General features: G+C 45.4%; 1 protein-coding gene across 1 annotated transcript; it reads right to left on the minus strand.

Annotated features, from left to right (window-relative positions):
* Positions 1–6,648: 6,648 nt before the first annotated feature.
* LOC139562067 (transcription factor SOX-12-like) lies at positions 6,649–13,335 on the minus strand. The gene is made up of 2 exons (XM_071379383.1): positions 12,947–13,335; positions 6,649–12,482 (listed from the first exon to the last, which is right to left on the minus strand). Exon 2 carries the CDS (start codon positions 12,432–12,434, stop codon positions 11,235–11,237), a length of 1,200 nt encoding a protein of 399 aa, XP_071235484.1. The 5' UTR covers positions 12,435–12,482; positions 12,947–13,335; the 3' UTR covers positions 6,649–11,234.
* Between the last annotated feature and the right edge of the window lie 209 nt (positions 13,336–13,544).

Below are 13,544 nucleotides of genomic sequence, written 5' to 3' on the forward strand. Positions count from 1 at the left end.
TTAACGTTTTACATTACTATACATTGGTTATACAATACTGAATGGTAATGCAGTTAGTCATTTACAACCAACTTCAATTCCATATCATATAGGGGCATATCATTGTTTATTTATCCAACTACATTTTTAAAAGACTCATACGCATTTACAATCTTGTGTGTCTGTATACACTATGCATGTGTGTATGTGGGGGCGTGTAGGTGTCAGTGTATATCATGTTTGTTTGCCTGTCTGTGTCTATGTGTGTCTGAAGAATGTCCTCCACCACTGAAGGTCAGTGTGCAGAGAAGTGGGTCATAGCCAGAAGCAGGTTGCCAGATTGGTTGTGCCTATCCTGTTGATGCAAGACTTGTCCAGACATGTAGGCTACCGCTACACTGCCTCCCTGGAAATGCTAATGTAAATGGTGTCCTAAATGGCACCCTATTCCCTATATAGTGGACTACTTTTGACTAGGGCCCATAGGGCTCTGGTCAAAAGTAGAGCTCTATGTAGAGAAAAGGGGGCCCTTTGGGACGTGCCTAAGAATGATTGCTTGTCCTAAGGTCTATACGTCTGTGCTTGAGCCTACCATCCTTGACATACAACTGGACAGGTATGCATAGTCCTACAAGGCTTCTTCAGATGTAGCCTAGGCATTGATCTCACCTATTCAAAACTATTCCAACTATTACCTTGACACGTTCTGAGAATCACATCATTTTATTCAAACAAGTCGATGATGTGGTCTATATTTTTCAGTGTTCATTTGAATGTGACTTCAGCAATCACCTCAGGCAGTGAGAGGAAATGTCACCAAATGTTGTTGCCCTTTATATAACAAGTCAATGATGTGGGTAGTAAGCTACTAGCACTGCAGAGATTGCAATGCATGATGTGTAGAAGCCATTAAAGGTTAGGCAGGACAGGTTGATGTTTATTGTCATGAATCGTACCCTGGAGGGATTTCCGCCAGAATGGCCAGCTGCAAAGTCAAAATTGTCTGTATTGTCAAAATTCATGAAAACAAAAATTGGGTTTTTGGTCTTAATTTAAGGTTAGGGTTAGCAGTGTGGTTAAGCTTAGGGTTATTAAGGTTAGGATTAGGGTTAAAATAATATTTTATGACTTTGTGGCCGTGTCAGCTGGTGACCACTCCGCAGAGCTTCCTCCAGAACAAGATCCATGACGAAAAACGCTAACCTGCGCAGGGCAGACGGGACTGTTTTGGTTAGTTGTAAATTTGTGGATGAAGTGGTGTGTTTCTGCATCTATCACTATAAAGTTGGGCTCAGGCCAGCTGAGGTTGAAGTGGTACAATAACTTTTACTGAAATTTACAGGACTGTCATGAATGATGCTTTTATAGCATGCACAAAAATACAAACTAGAACATGGAAGTACGCACCCGCACGCGCACGCGCACGCGCACGCGCGCACACACACACACACACACACACACACACACACACACACACACACACACACACACACACACACACACACACACACACACACACACACACACACACACACACACACACACACACACACACACACACACACACACACACACACACACACACACACACACACACACGTGCGCACACATGATCAGATAAGACTTATGAAAGTGTCAGTGCTCAAATGACTTTCCCAGGAAATGAGAACTGGTGCAGTTCATGACAATATAACATCTACAGACGTCTCTGTGATACATGGTGTGTATATTGCCAGCCCTTTAAAAATGCTGCAGTTGTCACTATTTTGAACACCTACAACTCAAGGGAACTAGGCTCAAGACAAGAGGTGTTACTGTTGGTAGCAGAAAACAGTCAACTCCTGTCAAATGCAATGTGTTGTTGTGGCTGTCATGTACAGTGGGGAGAACAAGTATTTGATACACTGCCGATTTTGCAGGTTTTCCTACTTACAAAGCATGTAGAGGTCTGTAATTTTTATCATAGGTACACTTCAACTGTGAGAGACGGAATCTAAAACAAAAATCCAGAAAATCACATTGTATGATTTTTAAATAATTAATTTGCATTTTATTGCATGACATAAGTATTTGATAACCTACCAACCAGTAAGAATTCCGGCTCTCACAGACCTGTTAGTTTTTCTTTAAGAAGCCCTCCTGTTCTCCACTCATTACCTGTATTAACTGCACCTGTTTGAACTCGTTACCTGTATAAAAGACACCTGTCCACACACTCAATCAAACAGATTCCAACCTCTCCACAATGGCCAAGACCAGAGAGCTGTGTAAGGACATCAGGGATAAAATTGTAGACCTGCACAAGGCTGGGATGGGCTACAGGACAATAGGCAAGCAGCTTGGTGAGAAGGAAACAACTGTTGGCGCAATTATTAGAAAATGGAAGAAGTTCAAGATGACGGTCAATCACCCTCGGTCTGGGGCTCCATGCAAGATTTCACCTCGTGGGGCATCAATGATCATGAGGAAGGTGAGGGATCAGCCCAGAACTACACGGCAGGACCTGGTCAATGACCTGAAGAGAGCTGGGACCACAGTCTCAAAGAAAACCATTAGTAACACACTACGCCGTCATGGATTAAAATCCTGCAGCGCACGCAAGGTCCCCCTGCTTAAGCCAGTGCATGTCCAGGCCTGTCTGAAGTTTGCCAATGACCATCTGGATGATCCAGAGGAGGAATGGGAGAAGATCATGTGGTCTGATGAGACAAAAATAGAGCTTTTTGGTCTAACTCCACTCACCGTGTTTGGAGGAAGAAGAAGTATGAGTACAACCCCAAGAACACCATCCCAACCGTGAAGCATGGAGGTGGAAACATCATTCTTTGGGGATGCTTTTCTGCAAAGGGGACAGGACGACTGCACCGTATTGAGGGGAGGATGGATGGGGCCATGTATCGCGAGATCTTGGCCAACAACCTCCTTCCCTCAGTAAGAGCATTGAAGATGGGTCGTGGCTGGGTCTTCCAGCATGACAACGACACGAAGCACACAGCCATGGCAACTAAGGAGTGGCTCCGTAAGAAGCATCTCAAGGTCCTGGAGTGGCCTAGCCAGTCTCCAGACCTGAACCCAATAGAAAATCTTTGGAGGGAGCTGAACGTCCGTATTGCCCAGCGACAGCCCCGAAACCTGAAGGATCTGGAGAAGATCTGTAGGGAGGAGTGGGCCAAAATCCCTGCTGCAGTGTGTGCAAACCTAGTCAAGAACTACAGGAAACGTATGATCTCTGTAATTGCAAACAAAGGTTTCTGTACCAAATATTAAGTTCTGCTTTTCTGATGTATCAAATACTTATGTCATGCAATAAAATGCAAATTAATTACTTAAAAATCATACAATGTGATTTTCTGGATTTTTGTTTTAGATTCCGTCTCTCATAGTTGAAGTGTACCTATGATAAAAATTACAGACCTCTACATGCTTTGTAAGTAGGAAAACCTGCAAAATCGGCAGTGTATCAAATACTTGTTCTCCCCACTGTATGTGCATACCATACTGAATCTAACTAGCTATATCTAATTGGAGCATGTCGAAAGAATGAACTTGAATGAATGCACATAAACAGTTTGCACTTTCCAATCTGCACTTATCTGGAGTGGCCTATAAGTTGTCCACTGTCTATACTGACTGAGGGTGACTGTTCCATAGACTTCTAGGCTCCAGTAGCAGTGGAAGCAGACTTGGGCCGCATCCCAAATGGTACCCTATTCCCTATGAAGTGCACTACTTTTGACCATAGCCCTATGGTCCCTGGTCAAAAGTAGTGCACTACATGGGGAATAGGGTGCCATTTGGGAAACAGCCTTGGTCTTGCTGTGTGTCTGTATTGGCTTTCAGGACGGTCCTGTTGTGCAGCGGCTGGCTGCCTGGACACTGAGCATGGTGCCAGCTGTTGGCCCGCTCCGCTACTTACAGCCTCCGTGCTGTCCCCTTCTGGCAGTGCGTGGCCTCCTCTGGCCCCCTTCACACCATAACGCAGCCTGTCTAGAGACGCTACTAGACTGGCCCAAAGGGGACAGCCAGTCCAAATCTGTCCACACCAATGTCTCCTACCTCACTCAAATCCTGTAGTCTATCTCAGCTTTCTCCAGTGGGCAAACACATGGTGACGGTTGTTTTTCATTATGTGTGTTTGTGTGTGTATGTGAGGGGATCCAGTGAATAACTAGATTTATAGGAAGCCCACTCATGTAGCCTGGTCTCCTTAAGCATCTTGTGTGTCTACCCCGTGTTTTTCCAAAAGGCCAAACATGAAACTCCACTTGAGGTCTTCCTATGGAGGGAGGAGTGAGAGTGAGAGTGTGAGAGTGAGAGTGAGAGTGAGAGTGTGAGAGTGAGCGTGTGTGAGTGAATGAGTGAGAGTGTGAGTGAGAGAGAGAGAGAGAGAGAGAGAGAGAGAGAGAGAGAGAGAGAGAGAGAGAGAGAGAGAGAGGAGCTGCAGTGTTTTGCTCTGGGCGCTGTTTCATCCCAGACAGAGCTCTCTTAATCTGGAAACACTTAGTCACTGGCTGTGTCCCAAATGGCAGCCTATTCCCTATATAGCGCACTTCTTTTGACCAGAGCTCTATGGGGGGAATAGGGTGCTATTTGGGACACAGCCACTGACTGACTGTGTACTGCAGTCTGAATCTCCAGCGGCACTCGCAGTCAGACCCAGGTCAGGGGAGACGAATGCAGCTTCTGCAGCCTCATCTGAGAGATTACACCATGGCACAGACAGGACCCTAATTGTCTGTCTGGTACATTGGACTGGCTGTTTTGCTGCTTAGGAGCACCACACACATACAAAAATACACCGAGATCACACGTACACTGGACGCACGCACCCACACACAAGCACACACACACTAGCACACACACATACACGCGCTCTCAAAAACTCCCACAAATACACCCATGCGTTCCCTGTCAATCCTTGCCTCCTCACTCGCTAGGCTATGTAGAAGGACTCTCCTTTAGTCCTCCGAAGCTCCCTAGCAATAACCATGTCTCTCTGCTTATGACTGTGTAATTGGAAGAACAGCAATTAGGTCTCGCTAATTGATCCTGGTATGGACCTGAGTGGACTGACGCAGCAGTTTACAAGGACATAATTCCTTTCCTATCAGCTCTCTGTATCCCTGGGGAAGATTTATAAATCAGGAGGGACAGAGCAGTACTTTTAACTTTCTCTGACCAGGGAGAAAAGTGGTGCAAAAATGCTCCTTTATTGGCAAATTCCGTCGGAGCCATTGGTATTTGGTCCCAGTGAAATATAAGCTTCCAATGAATCAGCCAGTAAAACAGCTATGTGCTTACCTAAGCTCCCCGTAACTCAATAAGCTGTCCCACAGATGAGGCTGTTTTCACCAGGCAGACACACTTTTGGGGGCATTTATCACTGTGGGCTGCTCTAAAGAGGGCTGGAAGGGTCAAAGGGTCCAGGTATTAAAACAAAATGGATGCCAGTTGCCCTGTGTCCCCTTGGTGGGCCATGATGAGAGAGGTCACATGCAACCTTCACAACATCAGTAGAACCGATGTAGCACCTTGCACTGGGAGTTCATTTTCATATAGTTAGCCTTGTGCATTTGTTTATTCAGGGCATGAGGATAGTGCTATTTGTCAGAAATTATGGTGTGACTCCAGGGTAAACTAGTGTATGCTGTGGAGAGGGAGGAAAGAGTAGGGAGGGGGTGGTAGTGAGTGACAAGCGTCCAATCTAACGTGAGCGAGATGCATCCAATCTAATGTGAGAGCTGCTACTACCTATTATCCTTTGAGTAATCCTCTCAGGTGTTTCTCACCAAATCAGCTTATTAGAATCAGGGAATCAAAAGCATGACACACATCAAACCTTCACCCAACCAACCACATCTACTCTGCCTGCACGCTGCCCGCTCGCTCTGACAATACACTGTCTCTCCCTCTCACAATGCACAAAGTGTCAGTCACCCCTGAAATGGGCTGAATTCCTAGTGCGGCCCCTATTTCAGCAGCAGTTAATACCATTTGCTGTTTTGTTTAACCCACATTTGAGTTTGGAGCTGACATGACTGTGCAGGGCACACTGCATGTCTGCCTGATTCACCACACCACTTCGTGTGTAAGTCTCTGAAGTGACAGAAAAGGGATAAATGTCACCCCCATCAGCATAAGCAGTCAAATATGGCCTTTGGCTATAGGAGCCCGGCTGACCCAGGTTAGAATTCTGAATGGGAATCCAGAAGGGCACACATTATTTAGTCAACCAAATAATTCCCCTTTAGAAACATTTTTGTCACTCAGTTGGATTCGGGATTAATCCCTGGCTCAATAATTGTTTTCTTGTATTTTCTTCACGGTGCTGAAAAAACAGTAATGCTACAGTTTACGTGTTAGAAAATGCTTCTGAGAATGTGTTGTGGTGGGTTTTCAGTCAGTGTGTGACAGGGGTTTCAGTGTGCGCCTCACATATATCTCGTGTACACGTACTGTGGATGACATCATGAGTGCGTGTGTTCAAGTTTCTTAAGTTGACCACAAGAACATCTGCATCCTGACAGACACAGAGTGAAACAACTGTCACGTAACGTTGTCACAGTGGAAGCCAACTGTTAAAACCCCAGAAGGAAGGCAGTTTAGAATATTCCACACTCCAGCGTTTGATACAGAGACAGAGAGTTTGAGACAGACACAGAAGACATCTGATGTTGACTGTAACAGTTTATTCAGTGATGGAGTGTCACTACACTGATAACTCTATCCAAAATGAAAATGGCATCTCTCAGATCTACGTACATATTTACAACAAAGTGCTTTGATTTCTATCCACATACCTGCTGTCAGAACAGCTGAATGTACCACACTACAAAAAGCATACATATACATGATAAAGCAATGCTAATTATTGGTCAAACGCGATACTAAGATGAACGAGATGGTTAGCTGTTGAACCATTTTGCACACAGATTAAATGAGCTTTATCGAATTGCAATACAGCAAATGACTGATTGATAGAAACACATCATGTTTGTTATGTACCAATCCATAAAGAATAGTACAGGAATGACAGTCTACACAGCAGAGGGGGTTTCCAATATGACAATATTAGCAATACGTTTTGTTAGCATAGTGATGCATATTTCTAAATGACTTTTTCCACCATTTTCCCCTGGTTTTCAATACAAGTGTTGCATGGGAGGCTATACGAGGAGCAATTACTCCCATTTTAGAGACATTTACTATTTGTACATGCATACCTATTATCAATGCAATGTCAAGAATTGTGGTTCTACTTATCGACCAATTACATTTATCAACACAGATCTTAAGATGTATGCCAATATATATCTATATACTGATGAATAGGGGTGAGCCTTATAGATTTGATTAGACAGTTTGTTCAGACTAGTACACTCTGGAGTGTACTGCTGGATGCAATGCATTTGTAACACATTAAAATATATTTAAACACCCCCATTATCCCCTGTTTTACAATAACGTTGAAGAATCAAAGTTCAACACAAGCATATTTTCAGCTAAACAAGATTCAGTTTGTTTCATGTCGCAGAAGTAGGTTTTGTTACAATTTGCCATAACTAAGACCAAAAACGTGCTGGTGAATAGACTACAAATCATATTTGACATTGTAAACACATCAAAATAACCCTTGCTGCGAGGATGAAAACGGAGGAAACATTCTGTATTCAGCTCAGACTACAATACTGTAAAACCTTGTAAACAATATGTACTTGTATGTGAGGCATCATGGTCATATTTTGGCTACTTCTGTGTGCAGCAGGCCGGGTCTCCCAGTGCTGCTGTTGTGTTGTCAGGTCGGTGTGGTTTAAAGGAATGGTAAGTTAAGTCCTACTAGGACCCTGAGGTTGAGAGTGGTCCCTGTGGACTCCTATAGCCCTGGACTAGTCCTGCTGGGGGCCCCTGGTCACTGTGGTGGCAGCCACATGCAAGACGCTGTAGCTGGAGACAGACAGTCAGACAGTCATGCTCAGTATGGCGGGGGCTGCTATGCCCCACTTGTGATGTGAGGGGGAAGGGTGGGGTGGGGGTGGGGTGGGGGGGTGGGGTGGGGGGGTGGGGGGGGGGTGGTAGGAGAGGGAGGCCGACCGCTTGATGAAATTTGCATTGTCCTTGTATTTCTGTCTCAGGGAATGCTATTCATCAAAGGCCGGCCCAGAGTAGGAGGTGCACACCAGATGGGTGTTTTTACCCAGCTTAATTTCTCCACAGCTTTTTGCATTTATCACTCTGACACTAATTTGCCGGAGCCCATCTGTGAGTTGTCTAGGCCGGTTTCTAGCTCTCTTTCTAAAATATGAAATAAATAAATAAAATGAGCCTAGAAGTATTCTAATAAAAAACACAAGTATTAAATAAATAATCGGAAATGCTGGTTAGGTTTCTGTCAAGGGTGTCCCTTTCCAACCTTTAGCTTTTTTTAAAACATTTTTTATGTAATTAAATAAATATTTTATTTACACTTAAATGCACCTGAATGATTGATACATACTGTACTTTCAAACATTACATCTTTGAAAAGGTATAACTCAGCAGTATCAATTTTTTTTGCTGGTACATATTTTTTTCAGATGCATGATCTAATATACAGCACAATAGAATGACTAAAACTCATAGGAGCAGTTCCACAGTGAGCTGTTACCTTAGTCCTGAGTCCAGTTTTAGACTGCTGGTGTTGAATTCAGAATTGGTTCCATTACACTGTACGGTACTGTAGGTTTGTTGAGTGATAATATTATAACCAGACAGAACATGGGATATATTGTACTGTATCATGTACATAATCAAGAGGTGAAATACCCATTCAACTGGTGAGTCAAGACATTTTTGTTGAATCTGTATTTGTAATTTCACCTGTTTCATCCCTGAATACTGATTTGTTCAGGAATGGTTTGCCGTACTTTGTCTATGTAAACCAATAGCGGTGTGTATGAACAGTACAGAATACTGCCGATCACTTTTTTAATACTAGGACACATGCAGTATGTCTAAAACCTCGATTGCAGTTCACTTTTAGATGGAGGTTGGATGTTGTTGTTTCTGGATTCTTTCCCATTCAAATGGTATCCTTCCAATATTTTTAAAGGAACTCCTACTTATATGTAACAGAAAAAAATGAATCAGTGTTGTTGTATGGATTCTTAAAGGCCTCTGTTCGTAGTAGAACCATCTCTCTTTTTTTTCTTTTTCTTTTTTTTACCTTCATCTATCTTCTCCTACCATTGATATCTACGAAGGAAGCCACCTTCCAGTTCAGAAACAAGTTACCTGATTTAATTTTCGTTCATTTTTTTGCTAATGAAGACATTGTACTGTAAAGGTTATGGTGCAGTTCTCTCATCACAAGGAACTGAAAACACTGTCGCTCATAAACAAGCATTGGTTCATCAGGCGTTTCCTGGGGGGAGGGACTGAGGAGGAACACAACACAAAACCCAATCCTGTTCTCGTCATGATCCCTATACATCACAGTCATTAAGACACAACCCTAAACAGTGCATCTTGGTCTGAAAACAAACTCCCAGTGTATCCCCCATGGTCCCATCACATATCTCCTGTCTCCTGCCTCTCCATGGCCTGCTCCAGAGACACACTGAAATGCGTGGGGCAGCCTCTGTTAAAGGATCCTGACTGGCTCTGACAAGGTCGGTCTGACGAGGGATTAGCATCAGTTTATATAAGATAAGAACTGCAGGAAGGGTTTTGGTGCTGCTTTCTGGCTGGCTCTTCGGCAGCTGCTGGTGGAGAGTAAGTAAATAACTCTGGTCCTTTTCACCACAGTACCAAAGCCAGGCGATGTAATTAATGAGGATAGAGGGATAAAAAGAAGAAAGGTCACATGTTGGGATGGAGAGAGAAGGGGGGGGGTCCGTCTCACTCTCTCACTCTGTCACCTCGTTCCCCCGACGGTTGTTTGTAAGAGAGATAGAAGAGGAGAGGAGAGGTGGCGTGCATCTCATCCCCAGATCAGGGCAGATGAATGAGGCAGGGGCAGAAGGACCTCTAGACAAAACGATCCCTGAGAGAGTCAATGGAGGGACAGCTGGCAGACAGATTCTCCTCCATTCACCGCTGAATCGGCCCTGATCAGGCAGCTGCAGCCAGACTGCAGACATGACATGCATTTTACTGAGCTGGTGGGTGTGTGGATGGCCGTGTCCTCATCTCCCCCTGAATACACTACCCCCCTCTCCACTCCCCCGGCTGGCAGACGCTTGCTCAATAGAGCTCAAACACACACACACACACACTCACTCACACATACACACACTCCGACCCCGGCACAAAGGCTGCTGCCTGCACGGACAGATGTACAGCTCCCTGAAAGAAAAGCTTCTCCTCACCCCCCATCACCGACCCCCTGGCCCCTCTTTCACTTCCCCTCTCTCCCTTCCTGTTCCCCCTCCACTACTCAGCCCCACACTCTAACCACCAAACCACCGCTACGGTCAGCCTCAACTGTCTGGAATGAATCAGGCACACACACAAGGCTTGTGTTTACGTAATACTCCATGTCTTGGAGTCTGCAGTATTAGCGAGGCGATGAAAGTGCTGTTGTCTAATTACAGATTATGAAATAAATTATGGACGGCTCCTTGGCACTTGTCTGCAGCAGATTTCTCTCTTGGCGAGAGCCTCTACTTTAACTGATGCTACTGTAAAAGCCTGATGACAAGTGCTGCAGATTCCTATTAGCTGAAACATAAGGACTATGCCTCACATGATCTCCCTTTTTACCCTTTGATATTTAGAGATCATTTGTTGATAACATGAATAAATCCGGAATGAGGCTACTTTGTGAATTTGAAAATGTGAATCTGCAGTTGTTGCCTTGATTCTGGTTGATTATGTCAAAACATTTCTGTAATGGTGCTTCATATACAACAAATGCATGTGAAAGACATGGCAATGCTCCATGGTCCTGTTAATACTGAAAACAATAAATACTGAATAGGTTTACTGTTGAAAGCACTCTTATCCCTCTACTAGGAACATATCTGTCCAGAGTCTGCTCTGCTGTTTGTACCTGGTCTCCTGTTCGGTGCCTGAATATTTTAACTTTGATAAAAGGCTTGGAGTGAGAAACCTTTCACTGTTTGTACACCAGACCATCAGGATGTGGCATACTGGGAAAAGAAAAGCAATAGCACTTACGGACTTGATTGAGAGAACACAAAAAGGAAGTGTCCAAGCTCGGGGTGGGGAAAAATAAATAATATAAGCAAAAAACCATAGGCTTTTATGAATGAAGATCAGTAGATCTTGAACACCAGGTCAGAGATACTGGGCACCAGCAAGTCCCCGGATATCATCTCATTCACTTCTGGGGTGCAGTAGTCAGGGAAATCGAAGTGGGATCCTGAGTTGGTGTGAAACGCAGCATCAAAGTCTTTGTCCAGAGTGGCGCAATCCATAGGCATGCTGTCGAAGTTGGCGTTGGAGATGATATGCAAGATTTCCTCATCCAGCTCCTCGTCGGAGGAGGCCGACGACACGAATGAGGAGGAGCTGGTGGAGGTGGGGGTGGAGGAGCGGCCGGTGGAGGAGAGGGGCGTACGGGACTCCGATGAAGAGGATACCCTGGGGGACGACTCTGGGAGGCTCTGCTGTACAGGAGACCCAGAGGAGAGGCCCACAGGGAGGGTGGAGGTGGGCTGGTGGGAGGTGGTGGTGGGCAATTTGACTCTGAGCTGGGCTGTGAGATGAGGTTGCTGCTGCCCAGGGGTCATGGCAGCCTGCTGGTGGTGGAAGACGCCCAAGGCTGGCCTCTGCCCTCCTGGCTGGCTTGCTCCCTGACTGGCCATCTCTACATCCACTGTGTCGTCATCGCTGATGCCCTCGTCGTAACCTTTGAACTTATTGCCGTGGAAGCTGGCTCTGTGTTTGGAGGAAGGCGTTCGGACCTTGAGCCCTTTGCTGGTGGCTGTGGAGGTTGCGGAAGCGGAACCGGATGCGCGACCACCCGTGTGGGACTTGCCTGTCTTCAGGGGGACCTTTTCCCCGACCCGCACGGGCATGGAGCTCTTGCTCTTCTTCCGGGGCCGGTACTTGTAGTCGGGGTAGTCGGCCATGTGCTTTAGCCGAAGTCTCTCCGCTTCTTTGATGAAGGGGATCTTCTCGTAGTCGGGGAGGAGTTTCCAGCGCTTGCCTAGGCGTTTGGAGATCTCTGCGTTATGCATATCTGGCCACTGCTCCATGATCTTCCGTCTCTCGATTTGCGACCAGACCATGAATGCATTCATGGGCCGCTTGATGTGACCCGTGGGAGTCTTGCACCAGTTGGGGTCTTTGTTGGAGGGCGACGGTCCAAAAACCTCCTCCCCTTCATCTGCTCCCAGTCCTACGAAAACCTCTTGGCTCAAATCACTGTCCATAACTGCTAAGTATTTGTGTCCCCTTTGCTGTACCATGATGGAGGATGATGCTCTACTCAGACTGACGGCTGGAGTCATCCATAATCACACAGACACTCTAAGTTGTTACTGCAACGTTTCCTCTTCCTGTACCACCAAAGGAAAAAGACAAGCCATAAGTATCACCATCAAGGGTATCGCTCAGCTGACAGCATGACTGTAAATGTCACATAAATCTACACTTGTGTTTTTCCTTTCATTTTCAATTGTTACATACAGTATGGTCAGTACAATATGTAACGCGAAGGCTGCGTTTAGACAGGCAGCCCAGTTCGGATCTTTTTTCACTAATTGGTCTTTTGACCAATCACATCAGATATTTTTCAGAGCTGATCTGATTGGTCAAAAGTGGTCTGCCTGTCTAAACGCAGCCTTAGATTTAAAAAAAAGATGCCCATAACCCATCTGCTTTTAGAGGTGCAAACTAACACATCCTATACAATTCCCAGAGCACAAAAAACATCTCCAACATTACTCACAAGTTAATGAATAACACCACTACCATCACTGGCTGGAAATGTGACCACTAGGACAAACACTAAAACACTCACCAGAAATTCTGTAGGACTCTGCTTCAGTACCCTTGCCTCAGGACCTAGATGCTGAGTGTCTGAAAAGAAGCCGGCTCCCTCTCCATATGTAGAGAATGGGCTGGTTCTGATGATGCAGTGTTGAGCTGAACCAGGTGGGCTTGCTGTGGAGCAGAGAGGAAATTATTGCTAGAGTTGAACGTCTGGCTGTTTCTACAGTACCAAGCTGTCCCAGGCTGGCTACATGCAGACTCTCTTTGAGTCTCTGTCTCTGTCTCTGTCTGTCTGTTTGTCTCTCTCTCTCTGTCTCTCTCTCTCTCTCTCTACTCTCGTTCCTTGTCTACTGTTCTCTCTAACCTATTCCCTCTTTGTAGGGACTGCCCCCCTGTCTGCTACTCTATAAACCTCCCAGTAGACAGCTCAACCTCCTCTGGCACAAACTCCTCCCCCTCCACCCACCACTCCATGCAGCGGCTCAGTGTGTGTGTCTGTGTGTGTGTGTGTCTGTGTGTGTAAGAGCAGAAAGTCTCCATACAGTGAGGCACAGGCACAGTGACAGAACAGGGAAACTGAGCGAGGGAGTAGAAATGTTAAACGAGGGGGCGTTAAATGTTTAAAA

The sequence above is a fragment of the Salvelinus alpinus genome, chromosome 2 (genome assembly GCF_045679555.1).
Source record: "Salvelinus alpinus chromosome 2, SLU_Salpinus.1, whole genome shotgun sequence".
NCBI classification, from domain to species: Eukaryota; Metazoa; Chordata; class Actinopteri; order Salmoniformes; family Salmonidae; genus Salvelinus; species Salvelinus alpinus.